Source organism: Octopus sinensis, linkage group LG21, assembly GCF_006345805.1.
Source record: "Octopus sinensis linkage group LG21, ASM634580v1, whole genome shotgun sequence".
Taxonomy (NCBI): Eukaryota; Metazoa; Mollusca; class Cephalopoda; order Octopoda; family Octopodidae; genus Octopus; species Octopus sinensis.
Genome location: NC_043017.1, coordinates 15,814,992 through 15,840,683, shown reverse-complemented (window position 1 = coordinate 15,840,683; position 25,692 = coordinate 15,814,992). Strand labels below are relative to the sequence as shown.

General features: G+C 40.2%; 1 protein-coding gene across 1 annotated transcript; it reads left to right on the top strand.

The window, feature by feature from the left end:
- The first annotated feature begins 98 nt into the window (after nucleotides 1–98).
- LOC115222847 (coiled-coil domain-containing protein 105-like) lies at nucleotides 99–25,010 on the top strand. Its single transcript, XM_029793189.2, has 6 exons — nucleotides 99–571; nucleotides 14,259–14,363; nucleotides 15,160–15,522; nucleotides 15,955–16,050; nucleotides 18,271–18,375; nucleotides 21,466–25,010. Exons 1-6 carry the CDS (start codon nucleotides 179–181, stop codon nucleotides 21,649–21,651), a joined length of 1,248 nt encoding a protein of 415 aa, XP_029649049.2. The 5' UTR covers nucleotides 99–178; the 3' UTR covers nucleotides 21,652–25,010.
- The last annotated feature ends 682 nt before the right edge of the window (nucleotides 25,011–25,692 follow it).

The following is a 25,692-nucleotide window of genomic DNA, read 5'->3' as shown; positions in this document are numbered from 1 at the left end:
TTTTATACCGGAAAAAATTCCTATATTTATTAATTTATATCTTTATAAATATTATTTAAACTAGTTTTAATTTATTAAAAAAGAAGCAAAACAAATAATTAAAATTTTCAAATATAAAAAGACGTGAAACAGTTGAAAGAGGAAGAAGACGAAAGAGGAATTAAAATAAATAATAATAATGGATAAAACAGAAAGGGTTTCGGCTAAAATGCCAGAACTAACGATTGGGACAGAAGAATGGCGTAGCAGGACCTTGCGAGGAATGAAGGTGTCGCAGGGAATAATGCAGAGAACTGAGAAATATGTGGCTGCCAGAAAGTCGACAGACCCGTCGCCTTTCCTCAGAGATGTCCTCGTCCGACACGCTAATGATGCTATATTGAAATATTGTCGATTAATGAGGGAGGTGACGGTGAAATTAAGACGGGCGTTGGTGAAGGTGAATTATGAAATTGTGTCGGGCACCAGGTGTAAGGAGAGGCTGGAGAAAGAACTGGACTACATCAGGAAGGACATCGTGACGAACAGGGAGAGCCAGGCGACCAGGAGATTCCGACCGGAACGGGAATTGGTGAGACATCGCTTTTTTAAAATTTTTAAAGGAAGGCGTGCTATGTTTAGCCCTGGGTCAGGCCCAATCTAGTGGACTTAATACAACCATGACCATCCCGTCGTTTAGTCACACATAGTGTATCTAGGGATACGTTATGTAATGTGTTCTTTCCTGGTGTTTGCTCTGCTCTGACGGACCATTCCATCTTTTATTCAGGTATAGTGTATCTTAGACTACATTATCTAATGTGCTCTTTGCTGCTTCATATTTGCTGTTGTTATTTAACCCCAGGTCAGCCTTTAGATTAATCACACCTGCGATCAAAGACATTCCAGCTGTGGCTACCCCATCTTTTTCCAATACCCAGCAAACTCAAGACTACAATGTCCAAGAAGTAGCACAGCCAAAGCGGGGGTGGGGGTGGGGCACTTTCGGTTTTTATGAGGGTGGCACCTTTGGAGTCTGCGATATAAGACTGTATAAGAGGTGGGGGGGGGCGGGTGGAGGATGCAGAAAAGTCACAGGCTGCCTCAGATGGCACACACTGTGGCTATCCTGTTGATAATGGGGATTATTTGAAAAAAGATTTAGCTGTTATTTCTAGCAGCTCAGGCTGACCATGATTCAGCAGACGTTCTAACTATGATCATCTCATCTTAATTTCACAGTATTTGTAGGATCACATCAGTGTGTCCCTCTATTTTGTAAGATGGTACAGTATGATTTGAGGGAGACTTAGCTGCCATTTCTAACAGGTTGAATGACCACATAGACTGTCGGCTGCTGTTGTGATTATATTTGTAACATCCTTTCAGTTTATGATGACGAATTGAAAGTAAAAATGTTGGTTTCAAATTCTGGCACAAGGCCAGCAATTTCAGGGGAGATGGGTTAGTCAAATACATCAACCCCAGTGCATGGCTGGTACTTATTTTACTGGCCCCAAAAGGGATGAAAGACAAAGTCAACTTCAGCAGAATTTGAACTCAGAACATTGAAGCTAAAAAAATTATTAACACACTGGCGCAGGAGTGGCTGTGTGGTAAGTAGCTTGCTAACCAACCACATGGTTCCGGGTTCAGTCCCACTGTGTGGCACCTTGGGCAAGTGTCTTCTGCTATAGCCTCGGGCTGACCAAAGCCTTGTGAGTGGATTTGGTAGACGGAAACTGAAAGAAGCCCGTCATATATATGTATATATATATATATATATATATATATATATATATGTGCGTGTATGTGTTTGTGTGTCTGTGTTTGTCCCCCTAGCATTGCTTGACAACCGATGCTTGTGTGTTTATGTCCCCGTCACTTAGCGGTTCAGCAAAAGAGACCGATAGAATAAGTACTGGGGTCAAGTTGCTCGATTAAAGGCGGTGCTCCAGCATGGCCACAGTCAAATGACTGAAACAAGTAAAAGAGTGGACGTGTCACGTATGCACCCCACCCCACCCTTTTCTGTTTGTTTCATTTTCTTCAAAAATTTCCTAAGATTCCTATCTTTTCAACAATAGAGATTACAGTTTTGCCCTCCAAAACTATTCTATTGGCCTCTTTTTGCTGAACTTCTAAGTTACAGGGACATAAACAAACCAATTACAATTGTCAAGAAATGGTGGGAGACAAAAACAGACACACACACATACGATGGGCTTCTTTCAGTTTCCATCTATCAAATCCACTCACTGGGATTGATGTAATTGACTTTTCCTCTCCTCACAAGATTTCAGGCTTTGTGCCTTTGGCAGAGGGTATCATCATCATCATCATCATTACTATTATCTCAGGGATTGTTGTAACTCTTGGAGTCTTGCATTCATAGCTGTCTTACTGCCAGCAGCCTCCAGTGCCATGCTATTCATTCTTTCCTACCATCCATTACTTTCCTGGCTATTCTGGACCTGCCAAGCAGGCAAGCTGGCAGAATTGGTTGCACGCTGGGTGAAATGCTTTTGTCTGTCTTTACATTCTGAGTTCAAATTCTGCCAAGGTTGACTTTGCCTTTTATCCTTTCAGAGTCGATTAAATAAGTACCAGTTGAACACTGGGGTTGATCTAATATACTTAATCCCTTCCTCGAATACCATTAGTAGAAAGGATTATTATTATTAAGGTGGAGAGCTGGCAGAATTATTGGCACAAAATGCTTACCAGGATTTTGTCTGTCTTTACATTCTGAGTTCAAATTCCACTGAAGTTGACTTTGTCTTTCATCCCCTTCAGGGTCAATAAAATAAATTACCAGTCAGACACTGGGGGTTGATGTAATCAACTTCCTTTTCCCCTCAGAAACTGCTGTGGATCTGGGCCAAAATTTCAAGCATTTATTATTAAAATGGTAAGCTGGCAGAATTGTTAGAAGATGGAAAAAAATTCCTAGCAGTATTTGTTCTGTGTTTATTTTTATTATTATTATATCCTGAGTTCAAATCCTGTGAGCGTCAGTTTTGCTTTCCATTGTTTTGGGTTACTAAAATACAGTTGCAGTGAAAGACTGAGGTGGATGGTATCGCCTTGCCCCCTCCCCTCAAAATTGTTGGTCTTCCACCTAAATTAGAAAGCATTCTTGTTGGTGGATTAGCAATTTCAAGACAAAAACGATGAAGCAGTGAAGTGAAGAAGCAGATTTACCATTCCAGTGAGTCTTTGATGCTAACTGGGAGTTATTGGTTCACATTGGTCCCTACTGCAGCATAAACGGATCGGATTACAGTTGCTTTTGTCTGCTGATGTAGAAAGGAAGTGGAAGACGGGTGGAAGGGGTTACTACTGCTTCTCCTCTCCCACCCCTGCATCCCTCTCTAGCATTATGATTAATTAAGCCATTTCTGTGTAGCATTAACGGAGGCTGGGGCGAGAAAACACTACCATGTGTGGTGTTGTTTAACCCTAGGTTTGAGACTGATTGGACAGGCATATGATCAGAGATGATCCACTTATGACCACCATTGTCTGTTAGGTGTTTTTCTGTATCTATAATTAAACTGCCTAATGTGGCCTTCATTTATTATTTTAAAGTTGCAGAGTGTAATTTGGAAAAATTTTGGCTGCTGTTTCTAGGAGACTGAAGACCACATGTAGGTCACCTAATTGGATTGTTGTTAGTGGTGAGTATATGGTGATGGTGGTGGAGATGGTGGTGGTGAAGGTGGAGGTGATGATGGTGTTTGTGGTGGTGAGGTTCTGTTGTCAATGGCTATTGTTGTTGTTGGTGTTGGATGAGGTAAAAAGCCAGTTAATGTCCACACAACTCAATTAGCTGATGGCCAAACGCCAGGGTCATGTACCAAGGCCATACCCCAGGGCCATACCCCAGGGCCATACCCCAGGGACATACCCCAGGGCCATAATCGAAATCCATACCCCAATACCACACACCAGATCCATGCCCATACCTCAGCCCTCTACCTCCTGGCCAGGGGTCCCCCTTATTAACAATAGCTAGTGTGGTATATTCTGCCCCCACACAACTGAATTCAAATCCCAGTTAATACAATACCAGCTATATACTGGGACCACACTGGACTGTCTTCTCTCTCTCCCCTTTAAACTACAGGGACATTAACTTTAATATCAGTATTTCTCTCAGGAAATGGATTACTGCCACAACATCACTGTTTCTTATAAGACAGTGTGTGTGTGGGAGGGGCACTGTTTGTGTGTTGTGTATATATGTGTGAGTGTGTGTCTGTTGTGTGTGTGTGCGAGTGTATGTACTATACACGTATGTGTTTGTATTATGTACTGTGTATGTGTTTTATACATGTGTGTGTACTATGCATGTATGTGTATGTGTATGTACTGTATAATATGTGTGTGCTTACTGTGAACTATATATAATATATATATTTATACATACATATATATATATATATTGTTATATTTCGGAATGGTCATATTGCCAGTTTAGCCAAAAAAATCTTGCACAACAAATATTTAAACGTATATATATATATATATATTATATATATATATATATATATATATATATATATATATATGTATGTATACACACACACACACGTGTGTGTGTGTATGTTTGTGTGTAGTTTACTGTGCATGTGTTTGCTTTGTGTGTGTGTGTGTGTGTGTGTGTGCATGCTTGCTCATACTTGCCCTTATGTACAGACCTGTTTGTACATGCATATATACCCATGACTGCACATATACACACAGTAACTGGTGTAGAAGATAAAAAAAAGTAGAAAGACAAGAGATAAGGCCTTGAACGGCACAAAAGTACACAAGGTAGAAAAGAGGTCGATGATCCACTTGTTAGAAATAGCAGCTATACCTCCTACATATCACAAACTGGGATGGACATGTTAAATGATGTTGTCTTAGATAAAACTCTAAAGAGATGGGATGGTCATGGGTGGATTGATCTTGATCATAGGTGCTGGATCAGACGTGATCCTGCATTAAACAACAACAGCAACATTATACATCATGTCACAAACATCAGGTGTTGTTGTTGTTGCTGTTGTTGTTGTTGATTCTCAGCCTCTCTGAAAGATTTTGGTCTGGTAATTGCAGATGTCACAGAACTCAGTGAATCAATTAGAGAGCCCCCTGCATACATAGATTTATATACATCACACACACACACATGCATATATATATGTCAAGCCTTTGTCATTTGTCATTGCCTCCATGAGGCCTAACAGTCATGTCCCACTGACATTGTCCACTTTGCCTCCGTGAGATCCAATGCTCAGAAGGTGCCTTTCACATTCCACTGGCACAAGTGCCAGTTAGGTGACCCCAGCATCAGCCGTGACTACAATTTCACTTGGCTTGATTGGTCTTCTCAAGCCTATTGCCAAAGGTCTCGGTCACTCATCATTTGCCTCTATGAGACTCAAAATCCAAAGATCATGTTTCACCACCTCTTCTTGGGTCTACCTCTACTACAGGGTTCCCTCCACAGAGATCAGCACTTCTTTACACAGCTGCCCTCATCCATACACATCACATGGCCAGCACAGTTGTCTACTTTAACACTGGCTAAACAGACAGTGATGACCCGTAAAGCTGGTTGTCTGTGGATAAATAAAATATTTATTTGTGGTTTGACTGAATTTTCTATCTGGCATTTGGTGGTTGACGATCTGTTGGTGATGATCTGCAGTTCAGGGTGGTACCGTGTGATACAACAGTGACATCTGCTGGTGTTGATGGAATTTCATCTCCCAAGAGAATCTCTCGAGACACTGACCACCGTGCTGTGGTGCTTTTAATGACACATCCCAATTAGGTCAGTTGGGATAATCAATATCTCTTTGATATTCTATCTTGCTACTTGTTTCAGTCATTAGGCTGTGGCCATGCTGGAGCACTGCCTTCAAGAGTCTTTAGTCAAACAAATCAACCCAGTACATTTTTTTTTAAAGCCTGGTAATTATTTTCTTGGACTCTATAGCTGAACTGCTAAGTTACATGGATATAAACACACCAACACTGGCTGTCAAGTGCTGGAAGGAGGACAAGCACACAGAATAACAGGTTTCCAAAGAATTTCTGTCTATTAAATTTTATTAGTCAGCCCAAGGTTAAGGTAGAAGACACTTGTGTAAAGTGCCAGATAGTGGGATCAAACTCAGGGCAAGGTAGCTGTGATGTGACTTTTTAAGTACACAGTCTTCCTGATTCCATCCATGCCCACCCTTCCTCACAGATGATTAATTACTCCCATGATTAGTTGACATTATCAATTATAATCCATACATTTGCCCTACTTTATCAAACAAGGTGTAGGGAAGATGCAGGAATTTGTGGGGCTCTGTCCCCCACTTCTCGAAACTAATCAATGGATAAACACAGTAGTTGTGTGGAAATATATCTCCGAGGGCAGGGATTATTATTAACACCACCCTGAGCAGCAGCAGGAGGTGCAATGGCCCAGTGGTTAGGGCAGCGGACTCGCGGTTGGAGGATCGCGGTTTCAATTCCCAGACTGGGCGTTGTGTGTGTTTATTGAGCGAAAACACCTAAAGCTCCATGAGGCTCCGGCAGGGGGTGGTGGTGACCCCTGTTGTACTCTTTCGCCCCAACTTTCTCTCACTCTTTCTTCCTGTTTTTTGTCCCTGACTTCCTACGCAACCGCTGAGCCTGGATGCACATTCATCCATCCGTGGATGCTCTCGGTGTCGGGGGTTGACCTGCTTTCTCTTCTGAGGGTCTTACAAATAGCAAAGGACCACGTTTCAGACTTCTCCCATCTTGCGAGCTCTGGGACGAAGACTGCTTCACTCAACAGCAACAGCAGCACTAGCAGCAGCAGCACCTCCACTGCAATCAACACAATGATACCACCACCACCACCACCAACCACTGCAATAATGACGACAACAACAACAACAATCAACTCCACCGCCACCACCACTGTCCTCTGATGACTTCCTCCCTCCCTCCTCCTACATAGATTTGAATTATCCATTTCCTTTTTCACAGCTAAATTCCCATCAGTTGTACTTTACCGTCTTTCAAAAAGGAAGGACACATTAATCAAAGTTGTACTCCCAGATATAATAATAATAATAATAAAAAATCAAATTAAAAGGAAAAAAAAACACAAGCTGCTCATCATTGGAATGTCTTTTATCAAAAGTGGTCACTGGATGGAGGGTGACCTGGGGTTAAACAGCATCAAAAGCTGAGAAATAAATTTTGCTTTTTTATTTAAGGCACAAGACCAGCAATTTTGTGTGGGGAGGGGGGTAAGTCGATTGCATTCACCCCCAGCATTTAACTGGTACTTTGTTTTATTGCCCACCGATGGGCAATAATGTTGACTTGGGTCACATTTAAACTCAGAATATAAAGAACTGGAACAAACACGACAGGATGCTCCACCGGATTCTGCCAATTCACAGCCCGCCTCCCCTCCTACACCTTCTACTACTACTACTACTACTACTACTACTATTACTACTACTACTACTACTACGAATAATAATAAATGCTCTGGCGCAGTACCAGGCAGTGGCTCTCATGGCTTCTGATCTTAACTGATTGGAAGTGTTATCATGTACATTGTTTTGTCTTGGTATAAAGGATGGGCTACAGCAAATATTCTGCTCAATACCACAGATTTGCTTGTCAGTTGTTTGACCTTAACCAGTTGATTATGTCCCTTAGTGGCTGATGATATGTGCATCTCTGATCACGAGCAGAAGTAGTGGGGGAGCATCATAGCTGTGTGTTGAAAGGAATTCTTAGCGGTTTGGATAATTTACCTTTGGAAACATGGGTGGTTCGTTCAACATCCTTAGACAACCCTTATTCAGGGACCTTTTGAGCAGGATGGGCTACTCGACCAGAAGAAAATTCTAACTGGGCCCCACCTGCAAAGTCATGTGCTGTTTATTTTGATATGAGATCACCATGTCGCGCACATATGGTTGTGATGCATGTGCCTGGTGTACCCTTATCAGACGGGTAGTCATGATGGGTATACTGGGCTTCGTATATTTGTACCCCAGTGTCACTTTGATGGCATGTGCTGCTTTCTCAATAATAATAATAATAATCCTTTCTACCATAGGCACAAGGCCTGAAATTTTGAGGGAGGGGACTATTTGATTACATCGACACCAGTATTTCAGGGTCAATTTATTGACCCTGAAAGGATGAAAGGCAAAGTTGACCTCAGCAGAATTTGAACTCAGAACATTCTGACAGGAGAAATGCCGCTAAGCATTTTGCCTGGTGTGCTAACGGTTCTGACAGCTCGCCACCTTATAATAATAATAATAATAATTCGTTCGTTTATTGGCCACAAGGGCTAACAAAAATCATTTAAAACATAAAGGGACAAAACACAGGACGAAAGTTGCAAAGGGTTTTGTCCGTTTGAAAAAGGTCCGTGAACAAAAACAGGATGACAACGAAAAGTAAGTAACAACTAAAACTCCCAATAGGGGGAGGCGCTTCAAAAGGTTACTCGTGGAAAAACCCATAAAAGCCACGGGAGCCTGGTCAAAAGGGGGGTAGAGAGCCCCTTTCTCCTTTTATATTTTCTTTTAATTTTTCACAGGTGTATCCTCAGAATTGGTCCTTTCACACTGGCCAATCTTGCGACATTCGCCCACCACTCAATAAACTTGCTACCAGACATCACTTCCCTCTCTACTCTCACCTTCCTTTTCAAGTGAAACTTGAAAAAGTTGATGAGGCCTGGGCCAAAGAGGAAAGTAATAAATAATAATAATAATAATTTCATTTATTTGCCATCAAATAATGATGATGCATAATTTCCATTCTTGGCAGCAGCATTATTGTTGCAGTTTTCTGTCGCCATAGCGATTGCACCAATCCCTCCCCCCTCCAGTACCTGACAAACTCCAAAAGGTCACCCACCAGCGAAGTAGACTAGTATATCCTGTTTGTTCCCTCATTCACACAGGACAGTCCATACATGACAATCCACACTGACTAATTAGGACGGTAAGGCTGCTGATGCTAAGTCAGGATGTCAAATCTTTTTGTTTTGTTTTTTCTCAATTTTTCTTCTTTCTTTTTATTTTTATTTCATTTTAAAATTAGAAAAGTTCTCATTGTTCATCTTTTGACAGACTGGAAACAACAACAAAAAACGAAAAAGAAAAGAAAAACATATAAACCAGGCGTGGCTGTGTGGTAGGAAGTTTGCCTCTCAACCACATGGTTCCTGGTTCAGTTCCACTCCATGGCACTTTGGGCAAGTGTCTTCTACTATAACCCTGGGCTGACCAAAGCCTAATGAGTGGATTTCATAGATAGAAACTGAAAAAAGTCCATCGTATACATACATACATACATACATACATATATATATATATATATATATGTATATAGTGAGAATTTACAAAAAAACAAAAGACAAAGATGGGTGTGTAAACAACAAAAGATGTTTAATGCTCGGGAAGTGAGAAAGTGTTTTACATTTTGAGCCTATGCTCTTCAGCAGAAAGGAATATGAGGAAATAAACAGGGAGAGAAAATAGAAAAGGTTTAGTGGTTAGTGATCAATTATGGCAAATGCCAAAGCTACATGAGGGTTTTGGTTAGCCTATGGCTATAGTAGAAGACACATATATTTGAAGTGCCACACACTGGGATTGAACCCAAATGTATGTGGCTGGATAGCAATACTTAACCAAAAAGGCACACTGCTACATCTGCCCTCTCCACCTCTTCTCTCTGCATATATATATATATATATATATATATATATATATATATATGTATATATGTATATATATGTATATATGTATATATATATATATATATATGTATATATATATATATATATATATATACCTGGCCATTTCTCTCTCCTCTCTCTCTCTCTTTATATGTGTGTGTGTGTGTGTATACATGACTGTATATGCTTAGCATCATGAAAATCATTGTCTGTGTGTGTGTATTTTTGTAACTGTCATAAAAATCCCAACATAACCAGATTTTGAATATGGATTCTCTGTTTATTTGTGTCTTCAGGTTTTACACAGAAAAGTTTTTCAATAATGATGTGTACATGTATGGGCATATGTATATCTGTGTGTGTTTGCATATCCTGTGTCTTTGGCAGGTGTGCATTTCTGAATCGTGTAATCAACTCTTCCCCTCCCCAAAAGCTGCTGCCTTTGTGGTAAAATTTGAAACCATTATTATTATTATTATTATTATTATTATTCATTGTCATTTAACGTCTGCTTTCCATGCTGGCATGGGTTGGACAGTTTGACGAAGGGCTGGCAAACCAGGAGGCTCCAATCTGATCTGGCAAGGTTTCTACAGCCGGATGCCCTTCCTAACGCCAACCACTCTGAGCGTGTAATGGGTGCTTTTTACGTGCCACTGGCACGGGCGCCAGTCAGGTGGCACTGGCATTAGCCACACTTGGTATTATTATTATTATTATTGTTGTTTGTTATTACACAAACGAGTATCTGAACATGTTAGGTTGTCATGGTTGTTGCAAAATTCATGCTCGATTAATTTTGAAATCATTTTAGACATTTTTTTCTTATAAACTTGAAATAAATGCAAAGAAAAAAAACATAGAAAAGGAAATATTTCTCAAATACCAAGAATTGTTTAGTCACAAAGGAAAAAAAAAAGAAGAAGAAGGTCAACTTAATCCTGGTATTTCAGGTGATTTGACTGGAGAATATTTTATAGCTGACTTGGTTGACGTAGACACAATGCAGGATGCAGAAGGCGGGGGAGGGGGTGGCGCTTAATGTAGTGGAGAGATTTTTTTCATTTCTTGCATATTAATCAGACGAGGAACAGCAGGTGGGGTGTGGGGTGGGGGTGGGGTTGGGGGTTGGAAGACTGTTGGTGAGGTGAGGGTGGGAAGAAGGGTTTCTCACAGCAGAAATTTAACTCGAATGTCTGCAGCTGAGTGGACCCAGCTAAAGATGCCCAAGGACCAGGTGTTGGGGTCAAATTGGGTGACAACAGAGTGGACCACTTGTCTATCTACCCTCATTTCACCCCTGTTCCACTACCTACAGTCTATCATTGAAGGCCAATCTCTCAGAACGTTTGTTATTCCGGGCGTGGATTATTGGATTATTTGATTGTAATCTGAGTAAAGTGTTTAAAGCCAAACAAATCTCCATTCACCCGTGAATCCTGTTTCAACAAAAGCACTTCGGGTGCACCACTCGGGTGCACCAGATGTTTGCTCTCTCTCACAAAACACCAAAAACACATAAACGCTTTAGCAGAAGTTGAAGTTGTTACCAACCATGACCACCACTCCGTAACTAGCAGAATTAGTTTCATTTGTAAACAAACCACTTGTTGCGTTGCTTTAAATCAGCCTTGAGGAAAGATGTTCCAGCCATGACCGCCCCTTCTTGTTTGCATTTAACTTTAATTAACTCTGCCTTATCCTTTCCTCCTCTCGTGAATTGGTGTTGAGGGCCCTGTTTCTCTTCCCCTGACCAGATTTTACATTTTTAAAGACGATGATTTGTGGTTGATTTTGCTGTTATTTCTAACAAGGTGACTTACCTTGTAGGGACTCCATGTCCTCTAGGTTTTCTGGTGGTGGTAAAGATCATGGACCGCACCAACTTTGGGATTTTTGGGGTGTTTTATTTTTACATGAATACACTATATTAAGGGTGGAGATTCCGGATCTGAAAAAAAATCTGCATTTCAAAATTTAAACGCCTCCCCTTCACCTCCACCACATTAATTTCTTAAATTTTCAATTTTTAAAAAATTTTGGGGGGGCAAAATGCATAGAAAAATATGTAGAAAAATACAAAAGAAATACTAAAGAAAAAAAAGGTAAAATTTCAATTTTTCACACATCCCCCCACTCTCCCCTCCGTCCAATGACACGAAGTGGAATTAAATTCTTTTCTCTTCTAATGTTTCACACATTCATGGAATTATAAAATAGGAGAGGGAAAAAGTATCTGAACGGGAAACCGGACATGTCAGAGACACGTTTTTAAAATTTTAATACGAATTACCAAAGAAGAAAAAATTTCAAAATTTAAATCCGCCCCAACCGGAAATCTGACAAGCTAGAAACAACAGCCAAACCGATGATCAACTTTCTAAATACGAATTACCAAAGAGAAAAAAAATTGTCATTTTGTTGTGTGTGTGTGTGTGTGTGTGTGTGTGCAAAAAATTTCCCAAAGACCCTCAACTACAACATGTTGGGTTATGTTCTTCATGAAGCATTTCACTTCTTGTCCTCGGGCGGAGGGGACGAGGGTTGTTTATTTTATTTTTTCGTTTTGTTTTTGAAAAATTGAAATTTTACAGAATTTTTTTTCCAGAATCATAATCTCCGTATTTTTCTCTGTATTTTGCCCCACAAATTTTATAAAAGTGAAAATTAAAGAAATTTAGGGAGGTGGGTTGTTGGGTATCTAAATTTTGAATTGTAGATATTTTTGCAGAATCGGAATCTCCTCCCTCGATATAATGGGTTCCTATAAAAAAGACAAAAAAACCCCCCAAAATCGCTAAGGTCCATGATCTTTACCTCTGCCGGTTTGCCTGACATTTAATAAAACAACCACTAGGTGTCACTCAAAGTTAGCTGTTTCTTATCTTTACTTAGATTCGAACCTTCGTCCTGTGTCTTGTAAGACGTCACCAAAAAGCGCGCGCGCGTGCGTGTGTGTACGTTTGACGAAGAGTGGAGTTATGTAAGGGGACATAACTTCATTTATTGCGGTTATCTCCCCTGACTCTGTGAGTGTCTTCGAAATTTTCTCTTCCGTCAGAAAGAATTTGGCAAATGTCGGTTAAAGAAATGATGTGGAGGCTGGGAGGGAGCTTTCTCCTTGTGTCTCTGGCTATGCTGAAGCATGACCACAGCCTCTCACTGAAACCAAGAAAACACTTATTCCATGGCAATATTTATACGTACAAACAAAATTGGGCACTACTTAAGAAGAGTGGTCCCGGTGCGCGCACTCGCGCATCCCCGCTAGCTAGTCGTGACTAGTCGATCCTTACTTTGTGTTTTATTTACTTTGTTTTAAAAAAATATTTATTTTGTGTAAAAAAATTATTGGATCTTTTCCTTTTGAACGGCAGTTTTCAACACAATTTCTAGTTAACTAAACGCTTTTAAACTTCGTATACTGGTAGAATGTGTCAAAAGAAAACATCATTTTTTCTTGGTTTTATTGAGAAAATTCTATAGTTTGTAAGATATTTCCACTTTAATTTCAAGCATTTCAGCAATTTTAACCAATCGCTGGAGTCCATTGAGGTAAACAACATTCTGTGCATAATGAATATGTCCCTCCTTTAAGAAACAGATTGGGTTTATTTACATTTGTGAAGAAAAAAAGATACCCTTCCCCCACCCCTAAATCTAACCCTAAATTTAAAATAGATTGAAATGCAATAGATCGATACTAGGGTTATAATTATGGGTGATATTTTCATTTGACACCGCTAGAAAAAATCCCATTTTCCGTAACGGTGTCGTATGAAATTGTCACCCATAATTATAACCCTAGTATCGATCTATTGCATTTCAATCTGTTTTAGGGGTGGGGGAAGGATATCTTTTTTTCTTCACAAATGTAAATAAACCTAATCTGTTTCTTAAAGGAGGGACATATTCATACGGCACGATTGGTTAAAATTGCCGAAATGCTTGAAATTAAAGTGGAAATATCTTACAAACTATAGAATTTTCTCAATAAAGCCAAGAAAAAATGATGTTTTATAAACACATTCTACCAATATACAAAGTTTAAAAGTGTTTAGTTAACTAGAAATTGTGTTGCAAACTGCCGTTCAAAAGGAAAAGATCCAAATTATTTATTTTGTGTTTTATTTACTTTGCTAGGTAGCCGTTGTAGGATCGACTAGTCATGACTAGCTAGCGCGGATGCACGCACCGGGACCACTCTTTTCAAGTAGTACCCAAAATGGGAAAAGTTGGTTCATAAATTGTTCAGTTTTTAAAAATAATTTTTCCTTTTCTATATATTCGGCAATGTTTTCCAAATGTGGAGTCCAGTGGAAGGTAAGTTCCACTCAAACGCAGAATCTCCTCTGGGCAGTTTTCTCTTTCCATCAATAAACTCTAAATGCCTTGTACATGTATGATATGCAAAAAAGAAAAAAAACCCGTAGTATACACACACATTTGAGTGTGTATGTGTAGAGTGTGGTGTGTAATCAATAATGTGTCAATCCATCCATGCCATTCTCTATTGCAGGACAGAGATGGAGCTGATGATTTACTTTGTGCTGAGATGAAACATTTGGTAAATTCCAAGAAAGTTCTGGAAGTCCAACTACACATTGTCCAAGATGGTCTCCAAGTAATTTGCAATTTTATTCCCCCTTTTTGTGTTAATTTAATTCAAGTGGTTGCAGTGGTTGTGTCATAGTTCAGTGGTAGCGTAGTGATTGTGTTGCAGTGGTATTCTAGTGTCTCATCCTTTTTTTTTTTTTAGTGCCGATATGTGGCTTAGTCATCAGAATATCTGGCTCACAATTGTAAGGTCGTGGGTTCAGTTCCAAGAGGCATGTGGTGTCCTTGGGCAAGACACTCTATTCCACATTGCTCCAGCTGGCGAAAAGGAGTTACACCTGTATTTCAAAGTCACACTGAATCTTCCTGAGAACTACGTTAAGGAGTACATATGTCTGTGGAGTACTCAGCCACTTGTTAATTTCGTGAGCAGGTTGTTCTTTTGATCGGATCAATAGCATTGATCATCGCCGTAACCAACAGTGTCATTTTCTTTTTCTCGTGTATTATGGTGATATTCTACCCACCTTTGTCTCTAAATCCTTTTCTTTCTAATCCACCCGAGACCATCACCCTTGAATCTATGATACAAACTTCATGTTTTAAAGTGATTTGAATTAAAAACCTTCCATCAAAATTTTATGTTAATTTATGTTCCAAACACCTGTTTAATAAAAACAAAATTATTTTACTAAATTCTTTATTATTATTAAAATTAATTGAAATAAATAGAAACGTGACAATGCAAAGTCAAGAACTTCATTTTGCCAATCTCTGTTCAGCCTCATATTTCTCCCTCTTGTACTTTTCCTTATATTCTTCCATCTACCCCTCATATTTCTCCATCTATCCTTATATTTCAGGTTCTTCAAAATGCTCGAAAAAATCTAAAAGCTACCCTAAAGGAGCGAGGTCGTGTCATGGAGTTGACCAATGAATCTGTGGCCAGCATCCATTTTCAGAAATTGTGGCAGGAGAAGCCGCGGCCTCAGACAGCAAATGCTAAACTGGGGGCAATCCAGCCGAATCCAATTGAATTGGCTGAGGTAAAGACTCCTGAAGTTGAGATTTCATTGCGAGAGGCAAGGGATGCAATGAAGATGTCTTGTAAGAACCGTGAGGAAGCTGAGAACGCAATTAAGAAGATGAGGAGCCTGAAAGATGCTGCTCATCTGTCAGTGAATAAAGGGTTGAGTAAAAAACTGAACGAAACAAATAATTTATTGGTGAGTTGGCAGAGTTTTTGTGTCATCATCATCATCATCATCATCATCATTGACATCAACAGGTCTCTAATCTTCTTCCATTTAACAACACTTTTAGAGACCTTGAAAAAAAAAAAAGTGGGGCCCTGGTGGTTAATGATATCATTCAAAATAATATTCATGTCCCTAAGCATCCCACCTGGTCTTAAATGTTAGCCCGTCTCATGCACGACTGTCCGTATATCTAATCCAGTATTAAATTTTAATCTACCATCCTATTATTTTATGTATACCCTGGTATTAACTGTTTACCCTAACATTTCACTTGCTTTTCTGTTAGCCCATTATTAATGTTAACCCACATCTGTATTTCACCAACGACTGCCAATATATTCACCCAGTTTTGTTACCCCACTTGCATTAACTGTTGCCCTCTCTGACTCTCTCTTTCAGCAACAACTGTCCATACATAATGGTGAAAACAGGAAGTCACTACAAATGGCCAACATTTTGTCAGACAAAACCGAATTGTCAAAGAATAATTTAATGGTATTTCGTTTTTAGATTTGGTTTGCAAGATTCTTTATATGAGTTGGTGTGTTGAAGCATATTCTGTTGTGTCTGGGGAGAGTCATTTTCTTTTTCTGCCTTCTTATTTAACACACTCACCGGTAAAATTTCCACTTATTTCTTATTTTTATTTTCCTAAAATTTTCGTTGCATCTTGCAACTTTTTCAATAGTTTTGACTCTGTCCGTTATTTACACTGCGTTCCATTTTGTTTGTTTGTGCGCATGTGTGTGGGTCAGTGTGTGTGTGTGTGTGTGCTTATACATGCATACATGTACGTATGTATGTGTGTGTGTTTGCATGTGTATGTATATATGTGATTATGTGTGTGTGTGTGCATGTGTATGTATGTATCCTGCATATTTATGTGCTTGCCTGTCCATGTTTGTGTATTTTCTATGTATGTGTGTGTGAGCATGTGTTTGTATATGTATGCACCTCTGTCTCCTTGTGTGTGCATATCTGTGTGTGTTATGTAACGATGTACCATGTTTGTATGGATGGATGTGCATCTTTATGTGTGTGGATCCGTGTCTCCATATGTGTCTGTTCTTGTAACCTATGCACCTATCCGTCTGTATGTTGATCTGTTTATTTACATATGTATGTAAGCATTTAGAAATGCTTACATACAGAAAATATATTTATAGACTGCCATATTAGTATGGCGATAACTATTATATATATATATATATATATTATATATATATATATATATATAATAAAATAAAAAATATAAAATATTTAACAAAAAAAAACAAGAAATAATAATGATAAAAAAGGCATACACACACACTCACCCCCCACATACATACATACATTTATCTACATAAAAAAGTCCACTAACTATTCTACTCTACCTGTGTAAACTGTGGGTATGGAGGTATGGTATTTACTGTGTATATTTCCTACTTAATATTGGGTAAGTTTCATTTATAAGGACGTACTCCCGTATTTGTCTGAGTGTTGGGTGTTTGGATAAGATGCGGATGTCAGGTTGACCCAAGTTACCTCCATGGTGGTCTTTGGTATGTTGGCAGAGTATGGAGGACTGTTTTCTGTCGTCATAATGTCTCAGACGTTCATTTATTCATTCCGCAATGCTCCTACACGTCTCTCCTATGTACATCATGTTCATGTCCTTACAAGCACCTTCTATGCATCTTATACTGTAAACTACATTTCGAGTTCTACAGTTAATACCAGGGCTAATTCTACACACCATGCAGTTATCATTGGTGCATATGGTATTCTTAAACGGGTATGTCCTACATAGTTGTGATCTGACGGAGTTCCCTGGCTTTTCAACAATTTTAATGTAGAGTTTGGTCTCCTTCAGAGCTTTTCTAAATCTACGGGCTAGTTCTCCATGGGCTGTGGCCTCTACAAACATCACTCCTTGATATTGGTTGGTTTTATACCATGTGTTCGCTTTGTCACAAGCTCTTTGTATTCTATTCCATTCTTTGTTTCTATATCTAGGGCAGGTACCACTGGTATCATTACGTATTATGTTATCTAATTTCTTTCTAACCTCCCTGTATGCACAAAACCCTATCTTTCTGATCATATCCAGAGAACTGCATGCGGTGTATGAAGTTCTGTATATGTTTCTTCATTTCACAGGGTTCGCATAGTGGGGACACATTATTCTAACTAGGTCTGCTATTAGTATGTTAATTTTCATGTTGTGTGACAAAGCTGAGTTCTTGTGAACAACATATTTTGAAGTTACAGGTTTCATGTAATAAGAGTGGAGGAGATGCACTCTATTGTTCACAGTCTCTAACCAAAGTTCAGTATCAAGTACAGGGAGTCTATTGTTAGGGTGCTTAGTGGGGTAATCTATAGTTAGCTATTTGCTAATTTAATGGTATTTCTCTCTACTATAGTATTGGTGGTAGCATGGTAGTGGTGTGGTTGTATCACAAAGCACATTCGATGTACATCTCTCCACTCTCTGTTCCTACTAGATTTCTTTCTCTATAATCAACCGTTCTGCCTCTTCTTGCTTCGAGCTCATCCCGGGTCCCATAAGTGTTGTCTTGTGTAGAGCCAACCAGGGCCACCAGTGCTTTCCATTGCTGGCAGCCCCATACCAACCTCTCTGCATCCTCTGGAGATGTTCTCCAGTCACGTTCAGCAACTGTACCTCCTCCTCTCTCTCTATACTCTACTGTAACTCCTCCTCTCTTGCAGCGTACGGCCTATCTCACCTGTCGAGAACGCATCAACAGACCAATGGTGGAGGTGTACAAACGCCATGGTGGACAAGACTTGTCCGGAGCCAAAGACATTCGAGATGTAAGTAGACGGGACCAACCCACCTCTTTCTATCTCAGCACTGCATCACTCAATGGTCCAGTAGATGTAATGTTCCAGTTGTGACCATCCTGTCTTTTTTTTATAGCAACCATTACATTGTCTAATTTGTACTTGTACATAATTTGGGAAAAGACTGCTATTTCTAGCAAGTTGTTCCTTGTTGTCCTGGGTAGGGCAAGGTGAAGAGGGAAGATATGTTAGGCATTCACTGCCAGGGGGCTGTTAACACATCCCAGATGTTCCAGTTCCGTTTTTCCAGAAACACTTCACAGTTCATAAGAAAAAAAAAAAGAAAAGCAACAAACACCTGGCTGTTGATTTGAACCCTTGACCAGTTGATCAACTACTAACTTCTCTCAGCCTTGCTCTCTGCCAAACTGCTGAGAAACAAACATTTCCTAGAGAAGTTAATATGTGAAAGTGTAGCCTCATATCCCAGAGTAAACAGAACTCTCGTATGTTCACTTGGCTTAGAAGTGCTTGCTAATGCTCTGAACCTTATAAAACAGTTGCTAAGTAACCAATCCAGTTGCTACCAACCCACAGACCTTGGAAACGGATGCTAAGTCAGAAGGCTTTGGAAACAAATGCTACAGAACCAATCCTTAGAGACGGTTGTTTAGTTACGAATCTGTAGAAACGGTTACTAAGTTACTGCTCGTTAGAAATGGTTGCTAAACATCACCAATGTTGCCATGGACATTGTTTATAAGAGTATTTGGTGTAAAACGGGAAATTTAGGGATCACTTCAGGGGTCATAAGTTGACTTGTTAAATTTGCTGGTCACAGGTTCCAATGGAACAACTACTGGTTTACTGCATTCCTGAGATTGAGAGTAGGTATGTGTGTGTGTGTATCGGTGCAATGGGTAAATTGTTGCCATTTTATATTCTTAATTTTACATGCGTGCATTGTTTTTGATTTTGTTGACTACACAGTATAGTAGGGTCAGTTGGGCACCGTCTTTGAGAAAAAACAGCACTGCAGTGGAGCTTTCTGCTGGTGTAGTGGTCTTCCATCTATGCATGATGTGGCCAATCGTATTGCCTTGTCATCTCTACAAAAGAAGAAAAAAAAAGTGCACCTTTTTGCAGTGAGTCAGCAGGCAACCCCAATGTTGCGACCATCAGCAAACAAATCTCTGTTCCAGTCGGTCAGCCAACAATTAGCAGAAGACTTTGCAGCTATTTTCAGTGGCATTATTTCAACATGAATAGTTGTGTTATTTCACTGACTTAACACCATAAACCATGGGATCACATTCAGCTCGCAAGGTGAATCCCTTTATTCTCTGTTGACAGAACTGGCCCCGTTCAAACTTCTTGCTGCCTTTATCATGGTATGCTTCTATGCGTGTAAGAGTAAGTCCAATGGCCTCCCTAGACTTCTCCATAACACAATTGTCTAATCTCATTGCAGCCCAAATTAATTATGTTTTGTTCTAACATGGCCTTCTGGTCTATTTTCTCAATGCCTCACACATGCAACTGTTTCATTGACTTTCCATATTGTGTATTTATTTGGTAACACTTTACTCAAGTTAGAGTCTTGAAAAGTTTTTGAAATGTGCAAATATAATTACAAGTTTTAATCTTGGTGCATGACTTTTGCCCACCCGTGTGTGTGTGTCTGTATTATATATATATATCATCATCATATCATTTAGCGTCCGCTTTCCATGCTAGCATGGGTTGGACGGTTCAACTGGGGTCTGTGAAGCCAGAAGGCTGCATCAGGCCCAGTCTGATCTGGCAGTGTTTCTATGGCTGGATGCCTTTCCTAATGCCAACCACTCCGTGAGTGTAGTGGGTGCTTTTTACGTGCCAGACGGAGCTGGCAAACGGCCACGGACAGATGGTGCTTTTTACGTGCCAGGCGAGGCTGGCAACGGCCACATTCGGATGGTTCTCTTACATGCCACTGGCACTAGTAACTCAGCTGCAATTTCCATTGATCGATTTCGATTCTCATCCTCACTTGACTCAACAGGTCTTCACAAGTAGAGTTTTGTGTCCCAAGAAGGGAAGGTATGCATGTGGGCTGGCTACATCCCATGTAGAAGGCCACGGGTTATGGTCTCACTTGTCCTGCCGAGTCTTCTCGCGCACAGCATACTTCCAGAGGTCTCGGTCTCTAGTCATTTCCTCAGTGAGACCCAAAGTTCGAAGGTCATGATATACGTATTTCTGTTTAAGGATCACAATACACGTTCTTCAGGCGCAGACCACTCTTTGTGCTGAGAGGTTCTTAGTTCAGCAGGAAGAGTTTGAAACTATTAGTGGCACCCAAAGACATGAATTGTGACCCTTGAACAGAAACATTTGGCTCTCACCAGATGGAGTGCTTTCTTTGTTGAATTATGCCACAAACCAATATAATATAAGGACTCAGCAGAAAACATTTAAGATGCTCTGCAGCAGGATTGAACCCAGCAGTGTGTGATTGTGAAGTGAATTTGTTAACATCTGAGCCATGTCAATACTGGCTTTAACCAGTATTTTCCCTTATAAGGTAACCATAGCAACTCATAGCTGAAGGGCTGTCCCTTAATCACAATGAGAATGGTTGACCCCAGGTTAGAGCTGAACAAGTTATTCCACCCATGACCATCCTATTTTTTTCAATTAGTACAAGTGTACCAAGGACTATAATTTCCAATGTGTTCTCTTGAAAAGCAGCAAAGTGTGATTGGAGGGAAACTTAGCTGATATTTCTAACAGATTTAGCTACCATATAGAGACACCCATTGTTGGTTCCTGACTTCTTCATTGGCATAGTGTATCTAGGACTATATTCTCCAGTGCATTAGTTTCAAATAGGGCTACAAGTTGGTTCCTGTCATTTTCTTTGGCACAATACATCTAGGACTGCATTCTACAATGTGTCCTTCTCTTCAAAGACAAGGAAGGTTTAACTGTTATTTCTATTTATTTCATAGAAAACTGCTGTTACTAGGACATGGAAAAGGGTGTATTCTCCCCCGCCCCACCCAAAGCCCCATGGCCACAGAATTCAGTGAACAAACTGAAGGATTGATCCCTGAACCTGTGTTTTGTTTTCTTTGCCAGGCCAGCAACATCCTCCTGGATGCCCTTGTTGACAACAGCAGGAACATCGATTTACTGAACCTGGCTAAAATGAACATCCACAACGACCTCCGTAGCAAGGCCCAAGCTATTCACGTCGATGGTGACGTGCTGAGATTGAGGCGACGCAATGCGGACCACAGATGGCCCATCAAAAACAAGTATTAGCACCAAAACAATTAAATCTCTCCCAGAGTTCTGAGGAAATCCAGGTTCTTTTTTTTTTACTTTGGTTACTGTTGTTGAATCAGGTTTGATTATTTTTGCTTGATGCTTTCCAGCCATGGCCATTGCATATATTTATATACCTAAGACTACATTGAATTATGTTGCTTCTATGGTTTGAGCAGGATTTGGTTGTTATTTCTAGCAATTCATGTATAGCGTGTGATACAAGGGAGATTTTGCTGCTATTTCTAGCCAGTTGATGGACCCCCATAAGGGTTTTCCTCTCAGTGTTGTAGAAAATCAACACCAAGGGCAATAACCTAAGGGGAGAACTGAACCTGGGGTCTTAAGTCAACTGTGTGTGTAGAGAGAAGTCAGCTGAGAGAGGGAACATCTTCCTCTCCTAGATGTAGCTACACTCACTCACACAACTATTTCATTAGTGCTCCCTATTTTTATAACAATGGAATAGCTTTCAACCCTGTGGCACAGTTGGGTAAACTGACCCACGTTGGGGTGATATTGTCGAAAGGGTTTTAAATAAAATACCTTGTAGTATTGGTTCTGAGTTGAAATCCCACCTTGGTCTCAACTTTACCATTCATCCTTTCAGTGGACAGTATCAAGCCGCAAGAGAAGGGGTTAGGGTTGGTGAAACTGCAACAATGGTGGACTGGGTCCTTTGTGGTATTAGTTCTGCCTCTTTACATCCTGCTATCATCTTAAGCAGAACATTTCATCCACCATTTGCTACCATGGAGTGACTTTAGTGCAGCTCACTCTATAATAAGCATTTGGATCACATTCCTGGTCTGAAAGGACCTTACTCTCTCTCTCTCCTCTAATCTCAGAGGCCTTGCAAAGGGTCAAGGGCTCTAGCCCTTCCCTCCAGACTAAAATAAAATCTAAAGAACTATAGTACTAGGGTCCCAATGATCAACAGAACAGCTTGCTTATGAAATTAACACACAACTGGCTGAGCACTCTAGACACATGGACCCTTAATGAGATTTAGCGTGACATGGCCAGCCCTTTGAAATACAGGTGTAACTCATTTTTGCCAGGTGAGTGGACTGGAGCAACATGAAATAAAGTGTCTTGCTCAAGGACACAACACGTCACTGGGAATTGAACTCACAACCTTACAATCATAAGCCAAATGCCTTAACTGCTAAGCCATGCACCTTCACATTATATATATATGTATACAGAAAAGAAATTATAAACAGGATTTGATTGTAATCTGACGCTTTTCAGCTTGGGCATGTTAGTAACAACATCAGCAGTTGAGTCTGTTTGTCTTGAGTTAGAGCTGCTGGTTACATGAGATCTCATGACAGCATCTACTAACTGAAGAAATAGCCTTCTTCCATAAAGAAGTGGCAATCACTAGATATACCGAATGTTTTTTGCCTTCCCTGATGAGGTGGCTGGCTATTTAGGTACTTAGCAAATATATAATGATGATTGTTATATGCCAAGTGCAAATAAACTGCTATGCTTCTGAAACATTTGTAGCATGTATTGAACTATTAAACATTCATCTTCATTTATCTCACATAGAGGAAACTGTCCCCTGGTCAAAGAGGGATCCAGTGTCAGCTGATGGTGTTGAAATTGTTTGACTTGAAATAAGTTGTTGTTGATGGGTTGAACTGTTGTTTTGGTGGTGAGAAAGGTCAAAGGTGAAATGGATTAGTATGACATGTAACAAGAAGAGGGAGGAGATAGAAGCTTCTGGAGAATCTGATGGATGTGTGTTACCACTGCCACAAAATGGGTGAGCAGGGCCAGTAAGTATAGATGGGTGGGTGAGGTGTCAAGAGGGAGTGACAAGCAGGAAAATGAGGGGCATCAGAGAGAAAAAAGATCTGACGCAAGCAACATGCAGCCATCACTTACGTGTGTGTGTGTCTCTCTCCATGCAATCGAAGTGGGGAGACTAATGGTAGGTACATTTGTTAATTGTAGAATTGGTGGGTGGTATGGTGAGTAGGAGAGAGGACGACAGAACAGATGAGGCAGCAAATGAGTCGAACCTTACACACCCAAACAGACACTTGTCCTACATTCCCCCCTCTCTCATCATTCTTCTTAGTCTACATTTATCTAATACACTTCTTTCTTTCTCTTTTAACACCCCCCCCCCCCGCCATTAGTCCAGACTCCTTTCTTATCCCTTCCACCCCTCCTCCCTCCTCAAATTCTTCTGCTGTGAAATGGGTCGTGGCAGGAAGGGCAACCCAGCAATAAAACAATGACCAAAGTACACAGCTTCTCCAATATGCACGACCAACAGTGGATGTCCCAGGGCTACGATAGAAAGGGGTCTTGGCAAGACTCTTCAAAAGTAAAGAACTAGGGGACAAAGTCGTCTGGATTAGTTTACATAAAGACTCGTTAGTGAACGAATAATCTAATTAAACAATCGAGAATATGTGACAGAAAAATTAAACTTGGACACAAGTGTTTGTTGTACAGACAAGATTAATTGAGGAGTGAAAAGATGGTTTTTATGAGGCCCCGTTGCAAACCCCTTGGTAACAAATAAGAGACAGCATTATCCTAGTTCTATTGGCTGCACTTGGACGGTGGATTTTGCTAGGATTCTAGGGATGAGGAGGGAGAGAGGCTTCTGGAGTTCTGTGATACTACAAAAGGAACTAACCATTTGCTAAGACAAATTTCAGGAAACCAATCAACCTCTTGGAAACCAGATAAATTTCATTCTCAACTGAAGAAGAGGAATTGGAAATGGTTTGGTTGTAAATCCTAATACACAACTGATTATTGGTTATTGATTAGTGACTTATGAAAAGACAGAGGCACATCCTAGGGAAGGTCTGCTAAAGATAGGTTTCAAGCAGTTCTAAATGATGATGATGATGATGATGATGATGGTGATGGTGGTGAGATAGGGACATGGGAAGGTCTATGAGACCAAGACTGGTTCCAAAGTAATCTGGCAGTGGGACAGTAGGGATTGATAAAAGCGAGGAGTGGAGGAAAGGAAGTAGCAGAGAATATGTCAGTGAGAGAGCTAGAAGGGGAAAAAGGGTTTTGTGATGAGAGAGAAGTGGTGTGTTCTGGCTTGCAAAGCAGCCTTCAGGAAAGAAGTTTGAAATGAGGGCAAACTTGGAAATATTCAAGAGAGGAGGCTGAGTGTGAAAAATGTGTAAAATGAACTGAGAAGAAGAGGGGGAGCAGCCATTGAAGTGGACTGTTTATAGGGTCAGAATGGCCATTGGGTTTAGTTGCTGAGATGCTGAAAATATCTGATAATAAAGCAAGTCATTAATTAGCTAATGAGTGGCATAGGGGCTTCATTACCAACTGCTACAAGGGCAAACAATGTGTGTAGGAAAAAAGAAACTAGAGATATGAAATTGAGGAACCAACTTATAACAGAAGTTGAATCTTAGGGCAAAGTGACAACTATCTTGGCACAAATCCAATTCTAAGTCTGGCTTAGTCTTCCTCCTCCTCCATAAGTTCCATTCTCTCCAAGAATTATTCCCTTTCTCATCCCATCTCTCTCTCTCTCTACTTCCTTACAACACCCGATTCTCTCAGTTCATCCATAATGACATTACACATCCTTGCTTTATCTATTGTCACACTTTATAAATCCCCTGTCCCCCATTCCACATTAAACAATTCTGCCCCCTTCAATCTGAAGGGAGAAGCTCTTTACTGCCAGCAGTGGTGACAACTTCAACCTTTTCTTACTCCTTTATATACACACACACACACACACGCATCCACCTACATTGTGAAGCAGATGTTGCTCTGCCTCATTCTCAAACAGATTCCTTCCCCATTGAGAAAACTGGTGACAAGGGACCAGAAATGACATCACACAAACATCAAAGTGACAGGTTCAAATCTCACCTCCAGTAAATACATTATACAGAGATTATTCAATGACCTCTACACACAAAAGGTCACTCAATGACCTCTGTACATCTAACCATGTTATTGACTCCACCCTATTAGTGTCAAATATTTTGCCTTTGACCTCCCAAAATTTGAAGGAAGTCA

What these genes read in the sequence shown, in the direction of transcription:
- LOC115222847 (XM_029793189.2), top strand. Translation starts at nt 179, where the DNA reads ATGGATAAAACAGAAAGGGTTTCGGCTAAAATGCCAGAACTAACGATT. An exon ending in TTGTCCAAGATGGTCTCCAA is followed by an intron (nt 14,364 to 15,159) that starts GTAATTTGCAAT and finishes CTTATATTTCAG; the next exon opens with GTTCTTCAAAATGCTCGAAA. An exon ending in ACGAAACAAATAATTTATTG is followed by an intron (nt 15,523 to 15,954) that starts GTGAGTTGGCAG and finishes TCTCTCTTTCAG; the next exon opens with CAACAACTGTCCATACATAA.